Source organism: Scyliorhinus canicula, chromosome 7 (genome assembly GCF_902713615.1).
Source record: "Scyliorhinus canicula chromosome 7, sScyCan1.1, whole genome shotgun sequence".
Lineage (NCBI taxonomy): Eukaryota > Metazoa > Chordata > Chondrichthyes > Carcharhiniformes > Scyliorhinidae > Scyliorhinus > Scyliorhinus canicula.
Genome location: NC_052152.1, coordinates 158044373 through 158058502, shown reverse-complemented (window position 1 = coordinate 158058502; position 14130 = coordinate 158044373). Strand labels below are relative to the sequence as shown.

At 42.0% G+C, this 14130-nt stretch overlaps 1 protein-coding gene across 2 annotated transcripts in view; it reads right to left on the bottom strand.

Annotated features, from left to right (window-relative positions):
* dpm1 (dolichyl-phosphate mannosyltransferase subunit 1, catalytic) overlaps window positions 1-11092 on the bottom strand; it is a 113503-nt gene extending 102411 nt beyond the window's left edge. For both annotated transcript variants that reach the window (XM_038803141.1, XM_038803142.1), the window contains exon 1: window positions 10866-11092. In XM_038803141.1, the coding sequence (XP_038659069.1) occupies window positions 10866-10990 (125 nt within the window). In that variant the 5' untranslated portion in view covers window positions 10991-11092. The remainder of the gene's footprint in view (window positions 1-10865) is intronic.
* Between the last annotated feature and the right edge of the window lie 3038 nt (window positions 11093-14130).

Here is a 14130-nt window from a genome sequence, read left to right as displayed (position 1 = left end):
CATTCGGGTACACTAAGGAAGAATTCAGAATGGTCCAATTCACCTAACAAGCACGTTCTTTCGGGATTTGTGGTGGGAAACTGGAGCACCTGTGAGGAAACCCACATAGACACAGGGCGAACATGCAGACTTCCGCACAGACAGTGACCCAAAACCTGGAATCAAACCTGAGACCCTGGCACTGTGTAGCAACAGTGCAACCCCTCGGTGCTTACCGGTGCCCCCCTTACTTCTGCTTGATGCTATTAGTCCTGCCGCAAAAACATTTGACAAGTTACACCTTGTTGAATGAGTCATAACTGGGCCTTTAAACAGCATACAGGTTGAGTATCTGTTATCCGAATCCTTGGGGTCCGATTTCTGATCCTTTCTGCTGTGGATACCTCATATAAGACTAGGGCTACTTACAACAGTTCTAGCCTCGGGCAGGTCTAATGTAAATAGGCTAGAAAAGGAAGATTGTATCACTGAATCATAAAGTACAGAGTGCCTGTAATATGCTCCTACCCGCTGTGCCATCTCCGATTCTGCTGTAGGAGAGAGTTCCCATACTAAAGGTCAGTTGCGTTCAGCGAGGTTGTGTCGGTCTGGGTAATGTCGACCAGGATCAGGGACTTCCCGCACTGAAGGTCAGGTGTGGTTGGCAATGTTTGATCCAGTTCAGTACAGGGATCTCCTCCTGCACCATAGGTCTGATGAGGCTAAAAAGAAAAGGTCCAGCTTTGGGATATTACTGTCTGGCCTGGAAAAGCTAATTTTTATATTTGTGAAATGCCAAATGATAAAAAGCTTCTAACTTAACTCCAGGCTTATGTCCCAATATTTGTTAAATTTTGCGGATTGTAAAATTATTATCTGAAGGATAATCAGTTTCTGGTTTGTTGTCTGTGAGAATTCTTAAGTGTGACTGGCTGCTTAGACTGCTTCTGACAACAGTATCATTACTTGGACACTAGAATCAAAGTTACATCAGGAAAGAGATCTTTGCAGGAAGTGCTATTGCTTTGCCATTGACTGAAATCCAAGCCATTGATTGGTGTTTTGTTCAGCAACACTTGGCCTTTTTGCCTTTCTAATTGCATAGGAATTGATCATATAATTTGTGCATTTATGATTGAAGCAGAGACAATGTACAGCGTTAGTAACTAACAATATAACCACTGAACCAAATTGAGGTCAATACAGCATGGAACTAATTAGCTGTTCCATAAAAAGTATGCCATTCCAGACACTCATTGGCATGTTCTCTTTGCTGCCTGTCATATAGCTTCAGTTCATCTACATAGGATGTCAACTACATGTCAAAAGGTGTTCAGCCTTGCTACCTGAGATCCAAGACCAAAGTGTGCCAAGTCCTCATCAGAACGTTGCTTTACACTGATGATGCTGCACTAGCAATTCCACCACCAAGGAACACCTCAGGGGCAACTGGAAAGACTCTCTCATGCCTGTAAAGAACTTGGTTTTGACCATCAGTGTCAGGAAGATAAATGTCATGGTCCAGAATATTGCCAACTCACACATCAGCAGTGACAATCTGACTCTGTGGGTTGTTGATAGCTTCACATATTTTTTTAAATTATAAATTTAGAGTATCCAATTAATTTTTTCCAATTAAGGGGCAATTCAGCGTGGCCAATCCACCTACCCTGAACATCGTTGGGTTGTGGGGGTGAAACCCACGCAAACACGGGGAGAATGTGCAAACTCCACACGGACAGTGACCCAGAGCCGGGATCGAACCTGGGACCTCGGCGCCATGAGGCAGCAGTGCTAACCACTGCGCCACCGTGCTGCCCAGCTTCACATAGCTAGGCTCCATGATCACAGCTGTCTCACTTGTCGCTAAAATCAACACGGGTCATAAAAGCTGCAACTGTTATGTCCAAGCTGAGTAGAGCGTGGAATAACAGCAGCTTGACTGAGAAATCAAATCAAATAAGTCTACCATGCCTGGGTCCTCAATGCCCTCCTCTACGGTAGTGAGATCTGGACAACAAATGCTAATCAGAAGAAAAGGCTAAACAGATTCCACCTTCAATGACTCAGACGTATCCTTATCAGGACAAGGACATCAACTCAAGGTCCTGAAGCATCCTCAGTTGGAGGAAGAAGAACGAAAAAGAAAATGGACTATATTATTATACCTGTTTGCGTGTGTAGTTTTTTTGAAACATAAAAGTATATTTACTGTGTGCATTTCTTAAAGGATAGTGAAAAGGTGAAAAATGAAACCATCTTGAAGTTGATTTTTTTTTATTCTTCGAGGGTGGTGCCATGTGAGAGTACCTTTAAGAAATGGGTGTTTATATATTTTATTGTGGTAACATTCCGACAGTCACATTAAGAAAACAGTCACATGACACAAGGTCTCAATGCATTTGACAGTCACATGAGCACATCAATCACAAGGCACAGGGCCGAGAAATGGGTGTTTAAGAAATGTACCATTAAGAAATCAGTGATGTCAGAGTGTTGGTGGAGCTGGGCTGTCTGAGAGCTTTTTACTTTTGTTTTAAGCTGTTTGCTGCAGGGTGTGTTTTAGTTTCGTTTTCAGAGCTGGATAGCTGCTATCACAGCCAGAAGGTGTACGAGTCTCTCTGTAATCTAAAAACTGTAAATCGATCCTTTGTTGATTTAAAACTAATAACTGCTCTCAGTAATGACTTTGACCTGATGTGCTTGTTAAAAGTTTTTTTGTAAGTCTTATGGATGTTAAAAGGACAGCTTAAGGATTACTTAGTGTTGTATTCTTTGGGGGTTATATTTGAATTGATGGTTGCTAAGATGTTAACGTATGTTTTAAAAAGATTAACTTGAGTTCATAGAATAAACATTGTTTTGCTTTAAAAAGTACTTTTCCATTTCTGCTGTACCACACCAGTAGAGTGGGTGTGTGCTCCCCAAACCACAATCTATTAAAAGTTGTGGGGCAGGTGAACACCATGATACACTTTGGGGTTTTCTAACAGTGGCCCATATCTCTGCTAGAATGACACCTGCAAGCAAGATAGGAAGTTGGCAGGCATCAGAGCAGACAACCCGGTGACAATCTCCAATGGCCATGACCTCTGGCGGATGGCTGGCAGAGGTGAGGAGACAAGGACGGCTCAACTGGCTTTAAAAAGGCACCAGAAGAAAGAGAGGCCGTGGAATTTTGCACCTTCTCAGCCCACTGTCTATTTGCAGGAAATGTGGCAGAGACTGCCAAGGCGAGTGGGGCTCCTGAGCCACACCGTTGATACTTAACACTAGGTCTGGCCAAGATGCAAATGACTGTCTCATGAGATGCAAGGCTGCACAAGCGATTGTCAGACATATCATATCAACTGTGATCCTGCAAGAATGGGGAATAACCTATCCCAAAGGTTCTACTGAAATTTTCAACTGAATGGTAGTTGTTAAAGATGCACGACCAAAAGATGCCTATCTGCTCTGTTGTGAAGCGTTGCAGCACTTTGATATTTTTAGATGGTCATTTAAGCAGGGTGAGAAAGAGATCAGTGAAAATGGTGATGAACACAACATTGTCTGCTTTCCCATGTTACAGATCTCGCAAAATGGTATGCATGGTTTTTTATGCTTTTACCATTTTAAACAAGATTGAAATGGATGCCCAAGTATTCTTTACCTCATTGATACTATTTTGTTTTATCGTATATACAGTACACCACCTTCTGCTGTGGGACTGTAAAGGAAAACTTGTCAGGATCAGTCTCACTCATTTAATTGTGGAATGGAGTTGATATGAGTTAATCATAGCTTTTGCAAAATAGTGGTCCACATCATTCAGCCTGCAGCCCAAGGGGAAGAAATGTGGAATTTGAATCCGATTGAACAAAGCAAGGTTTGAAAAATGAATTCCATTTATAACCTTCAAAATGTATCCTCTCGAAAGAATCAGCAATTTAAAAAGTCCTGTGAATCTAAAGACAAATTAACAGCAATTAGCTTCTAATTAAACCTCAGACTGTGCCTTTTACACTCTGTTTAGAATTTTGTAGCCTTTCCACGATACAAAACAATGCATTCTACATTACATGCTATAATATTCCTGTCTTTATTATTCTCAGACATGTGTAATGCCATAGTAAACTGAAAAGGAGTGTAAAATATAGTAGTTTTTAAATCAATGTCTGCATGGATTTCCTGCTGATTTTGTTTCCATTCAGTGTTCTAATGTCCACTTATGTAATTGGAAACTGCCTATGTACACTAATGGGAAGATGTAATTGCTACGATAGGTTTATATAGCAATTTTCATAACAAATATGGGCATTGGAATTAAATGGAAGATCAAAAATTAAGACAATCTTTTAAAGTGACTTCAGGCCCTCAATCCATTATTGCATCTAACACCTGTAAACTATATATTATCTTGTAAGACAAACTTACCTTTATAAATGCCTTCATGTCCTAAGGACATTCAAATTAATAACTGTAGTTACGCGCTACATAGTCAACTTTAATGAGATGAATGATCAGGTAATCTATCTGTGGTAATGTGGATTGATTAATAAACGTTGCCCAGATACACAGAACTCCACTATTCTTTTTAAAACAGTGCGGTGGGATTCACCATGGACAGTTTAACATCTCATCTTAAAGAGAGTGCCCCTACTTTGCTGTATTCCCTACACACAGTACTGAAATGTCAGCCGACATCATATGCACCAACTCTTTGAAGCGGGACCCGAACCCACAAACCCATACATCAGAACAAAGGTGATACCACTGAACAAAGACTCGCATACACTACTGCATCTTCTTTGCACGTTCTCTGCCTGAAGGCAGATTCTTGGTGATTTATTTGCCAAACCACAGTAAAGTGCTGGGAATCTACCTCAGCTGGAACAGGGATTGATCTCTGTGCTGCTGGACACTAAACTGGTCCACAAGCTAGTCATCTAGCCAACTGAGCTAATCCCACCCCACCTCCCCCCCACCAGCTCCAATACACTACTGACAAAGAATTAAAAGTTATTGACATGAGCGCTTGACAAACTTTAACAAAGTGGGTAGAGAGAAAGGAAAAAGCTGTATGGAAACAACCACATTATAATCGTGAGATTAATCAATTTAATCACAAATAAACACGTATGATGGTACTACGACAATCACTTCTGTTCTTCAGAGGCAGATACATTTAGGATTTTAACATTACCTTTTTTTGCACGTGTGCACTGATTCTTGGCAAGTTAGGAAAAACTGATTTGCTTTTACATGCTAGCTCTGAGGCATCAAAGGCTTGATAGAACAAATTACTTTGAGCATAATGACTATTATGTAGGCAATGTGGAAAGTATACATACTATGATCTATGGGCCTTAGGGAATCTATAAGGTTATCTGATTCTCTCCATCTGGGACTGTACATATCAAGAAGCATGGTGCAAGAAAATCTTGCATATTTTTCCTATCTTTATTGGCATATTTCTGATGCTACTTAATAAGAAAAAACACACCCTGCAATGATAGCATTGTTTTTCTTTAGAGGAGCAAACAAAGTATTTTATAAGTTGGGGCAAAGACACCCAGATGTGTGCAAATGACTCCAGGGGGGGTCCCATGCATGCTCATTTTGAAAAGCAAAATCCTACAAATCGCAATGGTAGCACTTATTTAGGGGAAAATGTTGATCAGGACAATGGATGAACTCCCTGCTATTCTTGAAATAGTATCATTAAGATTTTTAACATACACATTGAACAAGAAAATAGACCAAGATTGTGCTTCTGTATAACATTTCATCTAAAGTAACTGCATCCCAAAGAATGTATCCTTACTTCAGTACTATACAATGGTCTCCATCTAGATTAATTGCTCAAATTCTGGAGCAGGGCTCGGACCAAATAACAATATAACTATTGAAATAAAAGTTTATCAACTAAGCTAACCTGCCACTTTTGGGCTGGTTGAGCACTAACTTTGGAAAAAGCAAAATGCTTTTTGGAAAGTAAAAAAAAAAATTATAGCTACCCACTGTTTCACAGCATAAACTAGTAAGAAGCTCCTTTAAAGCTAAATCTTTACAAATTATAATTTTCATTCATGGATGGATTTCATTGGCATATCACATTAACAAAATCATGATACTCCTTTGCAATTTATATTTACAATTTAATGTAAAGCAGTCGTTTGTCATTAGCTTTTCATAGTTCGGAACTTCAGCTCAAATCCAGCCCTGGTTAATTAGATTACTATATTTTTGCCCTGTTGACTATAAAGGGTTCTATGCGTGCATCGGTCAAATCTCCCAAGTCACTTCCCATCCAGTATTAACTCCGGCTGTGGCAAATTAAAATCTGTAGCACTGGTGTAATGAGGGCCCTCTCCCATTACTAGCCTGGGAGTGTTCAATGCTACAACATTTGCATTAGATAGCATCATTGACATGGTAAAACTTCCCAAGATGCTTTAGCAGGATCATTGATAAAACTGAAAATGTTCCACCGCTAATATTTTTGATCATTTTACTGGCTCGTAACTTCCTCAGAGTGGCAATCTCCAGCAGATTGGCACTCTCGACAGACTTGCCCGTGTTGAAATTGCAAAGCCTGGGCAGCACGCTGGCACAGTGATTAGCAGTGCTGCCTCAGTGCAGTGGACCCAGGTTCGACCCTGGCTCTGGGTCAGTGTCCGTGTGTTGAGTTTACACATTCTCACTGGGTTTGTGTGGATTTTGCTTCCACATCCCAAAGATGGGCAGGGTTGATGGATTGGCCATGCTAAATTGTCCCTTAATTGGAAAAAATTAATTGGGTACTCTAACTTATTTTTAAAAAGGAAAGTGGGGGGGTTCTCCCATGTTAGGCTGGGGTTGGATGCTTAAATAGTTACTCTGAGATTAGAACTTTTTTCCCCCAACTAACAGAGTAACTATCAGAGTAAAACCGGCAGAACCATCCAAAGTTAGTGATTTAGATCACTTCAGTTGGATGGTACCCAGCCTAGAACAGTTGTCCAGAGAAAGTTAGCACTTCTGGTCAATTGCCGGGTAAACCCTTATGTGAGAATTTTCTAGAGGCATTCCCAACGCATCATTTGGGTTCCCCTTAAATGTGACGTTGGGGAATTAGGAAGTTAAGAGTCATTGAGTACGAAGATTATTTGTCCACAAAGGTCAATCAAGGCTATTGAGGATTGTTTAAAAGCCAATTGGCTTCAATGTTGTGCCAATACCTTTATTCTGCGATACAGCTTTCACTGCAAAGACAAACCCGAAGCGATCAGCATTCCACTTTAACACTATGCAGCTCAAAATCATATTTGAAAGAGTTAAGTCTGTTCAGGAATATGGAGGAAAGGGTGGCGTGTGCACTTCAATCGGAAGACCCTTCAGGCTTGGCATCCTCCCCTCAAGGACCTGGGAGCTCCGGTCCCCACCAACTCCCTTACCCGGCCTAACCCCCGACACAATGAGGTCACCCCCCTCCCAACCCCTAGGACATCCTGATGTCGGGTCCCAGGACTTCAGCTCAAGCAAGGTGCAACAGTATCTCTTCCAGCCAATGTAGTGCTGTGGCTCAATGGGCTGGAGAGGTTGGTTGACAGCTATCCAAAGCGGGGCTTCCTGTCCAAGGGTGGCCAGATGTCCCACCTGCTGTCAATCAACATGGAATTGAATGGGCACCAGCACTCGCCATCCTGAAAATTCAGGCCCTAGTATTGTTCTATGATATTTTGCAGTTCAACTGTAGAAATGTCACACAGCAGCCACTAGGCTTTATCAAAGTCCTAGTGACAACACCATACAGAGAATCCATTAAGTAACATAAATTCTTTTGAAATATGAAGAATATATACAATATTTTATGTTAATGAAGAAAATCAAATACAATAATGTACAATGTTAGTGACACAGTTTCAACAATATCTAAATCCTCTATTATTTCATAAAGTCTTGTTAAATGACTTTGTGGGAGCAATCCAAAACCAACTCACTGTACTTATTTCCACAGCTAAAGAGGAACGATACCTCATGTGGTATAGGTTTTGGGAAGTTGGTTCCTGTAAGAGGTATTGCTATATAACCCATTAATATCATGGCATTTCTTCCTTTTAAAATTAAATAATTTTGATAACAATTAACTTTGCTTCAACATTCCCAACTCTAGAGAGAAGGGCAGGGGGTTCATCCAGTGACCTGGGCAAAATTCTTCCCTCATTGAATGCCATGAAATTGGAGTCTATGGTGCTGAAGGAGACTGAAAGGTTATCAGATTTCTTGGATTACAGGACATTTTTGTGGCGTGATTTAGTGATCAGTACTAAGACTGCTCCATGCCAACGTCCTTCTGTTTCAGGAGTACATTAGGACATAAGGTGCTAAACTTTCCTATATTAAGAGTTCAATGATATTGATAGAGATATGGAATAGGGAACAAATTTTGAAATGCTGTCACATTGCAAGTTTAAATCAAGACACTGGTAGAAGACTACCTATTGAGAATGGAAAATCAAAATTGGTCATGACTGGAAAGAAATGAACTGGAAAGAATACTTTAGAATGTAAACCTGGTAGCAACTATCATATATTACTCAACAGAAACTCTCTTATTCGATCAGACAAACATACGAATTAGGAGGAGCAAGCCATTGAGTCCTTAAGAGCCTGTTCTGCCATTTGATAAGACTGTGACTGATCTGATTATGGCCAAAACTCCACTTTCCTGCCTACCGCCATATCCTTCAACTCTGTTGTTAATTAAGAATTTATGTCACTCTGCCTTAACAATATTTAATGACCCTGCTTCCATTACACTTTAGATGAAGAGAATTCCAAATACTCATGACACCGCCAGGAAAATATTCTCAACTCTGTTGAAAATGGGAGATACCTTATTTTAAATTGTGCCCCTAGATCTAGCATCTCCCACAAAGGGATACATCTTAATATATCTGTCCATTGTTCTGATATGCCACTAGTGTTCAAGTCATTATACCATTTTTCTTTCAATTTGATAAATCTTTAACTTTCTTAGTTAGCCACAGATGGTGCATCCTTCTCCTAAAGTCTTCCGTTATCGAGTGTAATACTCCTTAAAGATCTGGCACTAGGTAATTTCGACTGACCTAAAATCTTAAGCAGATTTCCCGGTTCACTTTAGCCAGTTTTGTCTTCATACCCTCATAATTGTCCTTATTTAAGCTTAAAATACTAGTCTCAGACTCGCCCTTCTTTCCCTCAAACAGGGTGCAAAATTCAATGTCATGATCACTGTTACCTAGCTCCTTTTGGCTTTCATCATTAAGAAAAGCATCCGAGCCTAGAAGTGGTGTAGAGACCAATCTTAAAGCTAATCACTACTGTAAGAGAACTGACATGAAGGAAAGGTAGAAAACCTTTCCCTCCAGCCCTGAAAGGAAACAAATATCAGGGAGAAGTATTTCACAGGTATTCAAAACACATGAAATAGGAAAGATTCTTCAACAACATGCATTTATATAGTACCTTTAATGTAGTGAATGTTCAAAGGCACTTCTCAGGAGAGCTATTGTACCATATTTTACAGCAAGTCACCCAAGGAGATAATAGGATAGATAACCAAATGCTTGGTCAAAGAGGTATGTTTAAAGTGGTGCCCTGATGGTAGAGAGCACTACTTTAAAATACAACGACAGGACTAAATAAACACAGGCATAAATGTGTAAAAGGCAGGCTCAAAGCTGATATCAGGAAACCCACAGTATGATTTTTTTGGGTAGTGTAGTAGAAACAGATACTGTGATGGATGTCATAGGTATCTATGGAAACAAAGAGCAAGACTGTCTGAATGGCCTCTCTCTTATGCATTTATCTTTTGACTAGAAAACACAGAATTTATCAAACATTGCTAATTGATAGCTAAGATCTCAAATTAAAAATGCAACCTATTTTTGTGGATATCAGTCTGAAAAAGGTGCATTGTTTCTTGTGTTTAAATGGGCTTGCAATAAGTCAACCTTTTTGATCACGTACCAGAAAATGGAATAAGGAAACCCAATTGAGAACATTAGAAATAGGAGCTGAAGTCGGCCATTGGGCCCCAAGAACCTGTGTGCCATCCAACAAGATCACAGCTGATATTCTACTTCAACCCTAAGTTGCTGCATTGTCCCTGGCTTTTAGTGCCTTAGTACTCAAAAATTAATCAAACTCTGTCTTGAATATAATCAACTCAGAATTTTCTAGAGTTCCAAAGACCCACAACTCTAAGCAAAGACATTTCTATTCATCTCAGTGTTAAATGGCCAACTCTATATTGAATCTCCCCCAAAGGCTATGTACTATTCACTCAAGGGTACCTAACAATCTATTTTATGGGGAAATTTCCACCAGACGATCTTTTGCAACAAGTATTTAAGGTACTGGAAATTTACCTTGAAAGGTTCTGCAAGTCATCTCCCTGTCTTGTAACAGGTAAGTGAACCAATATTCTGCAGTACAGTACTTTACAGCCTAAATACTCCACCCGTGACTATCTGACGTCTTTGACATGACACTTTCTAAGATCCAAGATCTTTCAGCAAGAAATACCTTTAGTATCAATCAGCGGAGAAGAATAGTTGAACATTTTTGGTTTGGAACCCATCTCAGAGAGACCCTGATTGAAGCATCATACCCTCAATGTTAGCAGATCTTTCTCTCCCAATGCGCCTGTTGATCCTTTGGAGCATTTTATGCGAGGAGGTCTGCAGCCCCCCCCCCCCCCCCCCCCCCCTCCCTCCTCTCCCCTCTCTCTGATACTGAACTGGCTGTGCCTCCAACATCCAGGGCTCTGATCCTGGCCTGGCCGCGGTCTGACAGGTGAGCCCCCTCCTCCGGTTTACCTGCTGGCCCCGACACGGGATTAGATACTACCCGCTAAATGCGCAGCCGGCTACCTTTCGTCGAAGTATCGGACCAGCAGCCAGACGATGAGCGGCAGGTTGTCCCTCTCGTTGTAGGTGGGCAACAGCACCGAGTACCTGTCGCCCCGTTGCTTCTCAGCACCCTCCCCACTCGCCATCTTGGAGTCTCTGCTCCGACAGGAAGTCGGTGCCTCGCCTCAAACAATCCCCCCCAGCCGCTGCGGGAGGGATGAAAGTGTCCGCTCTGACGGCCTGAGCCCCACAATGTGCAAACGTCTGAGATTACAACAAAACTCAACATCAAATAGTAGCAGATGGGCGAGAAATCTGCACTGACATACATAAATCTACAGTTGCACCAACAGAAAGGGGAGAAAGACTGGTTTGAAAAGAACCATCAGCCTTTTCTTGACAAAAAGCCAGTGCAGCATCAGCACACTCCTCTGAGAGTGCTCTTTACAAATACTGTAACAGAATAGAATAAAAGCCACTCTGTGCTGTAATCAGGAATGATTCCTTGTTCCACAGGAGGATTTCCTGTCTCCAGCATGCAGCTCTGACAGTCACTTCCATTATGAGCAGCAGCAGCACTCAGAAGAAGCAGGGGAGAGGAGGAAATAAACAATGCACATTTGCACAGAAAATTTACAGAAAAATAAGGCCATCCAGTTCATGGTCCAAATGAGTCTCCTAGCAACTTACTTCATCCCACCCTCACAGCATCAGCTTCTATTCCTTTTTGCCTCATTTACTTGTCCAGCTATCTCATAATACATTTGTACTCATCTCAATTATCCAATGTAGCACTAGCAAGTTCTCACTGAACAAAGTCTCCTAAATTTGTCATTAGATTTATAGGCCACTATCTTGTATTTATGGTCCTTAGTTTTGGACTCCCACACAAATGAAAACAGCTTCTTTATATCCACCCCATCATGATCTTATAAATCCCTTTCTGCACCTTCTCAAGGACCTCCAAATCCTTTTATCAAATTGAGACCAGAACTGTAAATGGTAAGTGTGAGCTGCATATACATCTTTCACCACCTGAAGGCATGGAACAACATCAAACTGACTCGCGGAACAAGATGCTAATTTATGAGGCCTGTGTTCTCAGCAGCTTATTGTACGACTGTGAAACCTGGACGCTTCCAGCTGTCAAAGGAAATACAGCTACTTTCAGCTTCACTGTTTGGACTGCATTTGGACACTAATGGAAGAACAAAATGAATGTGGCAGTCCCCGCAAAGGTAAATCTTCCAAATATGTTGACATTTCTCAAACTTTTCTGGCTCGGGAACATTTGCAGAATGGAAGATGGACTTATATCAATGGTTTTTCTGCATGGTGAGTGATGCGACCATCAATTCACTCAAAGACACGAGTAGCAGTAAACCAAGGTTTTAATCAGCTTAGACCAGTGCCTGCCTGCAACTGGTACAATACTGTGAACCTCCTACAGGTCAATTGCTCTTTATACTTCCTTTCAAGGGGAGGAGCCATGGGCGGAGCCCGTACATGCCCCAACATATCCCCCTGTGGGTGAAGCCGCACAATGGCCCATAGGTGGAGCCCACAAGGTCAACAACATAACATAGCTGTAACACATTGGCAGAACATGATACTAATACACTGGTGAATTACTAGTACTATACATTCACCACAGTGAGGTAGCCTGAGCCAGAGACCAGTAGGACAACCAAAGCTCTGCTTCAAGAATGTTTGCAAACGTGATGTGATGTCCCTAAACATCGATTTTTTTCATATGTGGACGACAGAGGGAAAAAGCAACATCACTGTCGGTCAACGTGTGCCACCATTAAGATGAGTGGCTCCAGCATCTTGGCAACAGGATCAACAACCCACAATGACACCGGATAACACCGGAGGGCAGCACGGTAGCATAGTGATTAGCACAGTTGCTTCACAGCTCCAAAGTCCTAGGTTCGATTCCCGGCTGGATCACTGTCTGTGCGGAGTCTGCACGTTCTCCCCGTGTCTGCGTGAGTTTTCTCCAGGTGCTCCGGTTTCCTCCCACAGTCCAAAGATGTGCGGGTTAGGTGGATTGGCCATGCTAAATTGCAAATAAGCAGGAGCAGGATTTGATGGAAAGCCAATTTTAGGAACTCAGCTTCCGAAAACTCTATCATTAGTGCAGGATTCTCAGAGGAAAGGAGAGTGACCTGATTTCTAAGAATCACAAGCTTCAATATTTCTTGGATGCCAATGCCTCTTTTGATCCTACTTTCACTTTGTTTCCTTCTTCTGATCCGACCCCTCCTATAAATGTAATTCCAAGCCATTTCACTATTGCCTCTGACCTTTTCCTTCTGAAGCCAAACAGTCTGCCCTCAGTGTTCCAATGGCCTACTCAGTTTTGGTTTTAGTGCTTGCACGGTACAGGTGATGCACTCGGGGGCGTATGACTGGGTGTTACAGGAGGCCACTGTTAACGAGTTCGCGAGCTGCCTGGTTCCTGCAAGATCAAGCGTACTCCCTTCCAATAGGCGCTGGTGGACGTCCGCAGACCTCACGCCCGTAACGAAAGTGTCTCGGATTAAAAGTTCTGTGTGCTGGACTGCCGAAACTGCCTGGCAGTCACAGTTCCTCCCCAGGATGTGCAGGGCATGCCAGAAATCATCCAGAGACTCACCGGGGAGTTGCTGTCTCATGGACAGAAGGTGCCTGGCATATAGTTGATTGACTGGCTGAACGTAATATCCCTTCAGGAGCTCCATTGCTTCGGAGTAAGTGGGCGAATCCCGGATGAGAGGAAAAATGTCAGGGCTCACCCGTGAATAAAGGACTTGGAGCTTCTGTGCGTCCGAGGGTTCCTCAGCGGATATTCGGAGGTAGCTTTCGAAGCAGGCTAGCCAGTGGTTAAAAGCGGACGTAGTGTTGGCTGCTTGAGGGCTCAGCTACAGACGATCAGGCTTGATGCGAAGATCCATCGTTTTAAAAATCTTTGCTCAATAAATTGATGCACTATCAATTACCACAAAGGTGAGAGTAGTGGAATAATCGAGGCTTTATTGAGCAAAGATGTTGTGCCTCCTGTAGCTGCTACCAGAATGGCTGCAGCACAGGAGAGCACATACATTTATACGCCGCCTACTGGGTGGAGCCAGCAGGCAGGGACTTACCCATGTACCTCTAGTATACATGTCTTAACGTAATACATATAATACTGTTAGTGGTGACTACCACAACAGGTTCTACATCCTTTCAGCCTGTGAGCATGGGTTTCATAGAAGTGCCATGAATGATGTGTAAAACGTTTCCCAGCAGTCAGTTTCTA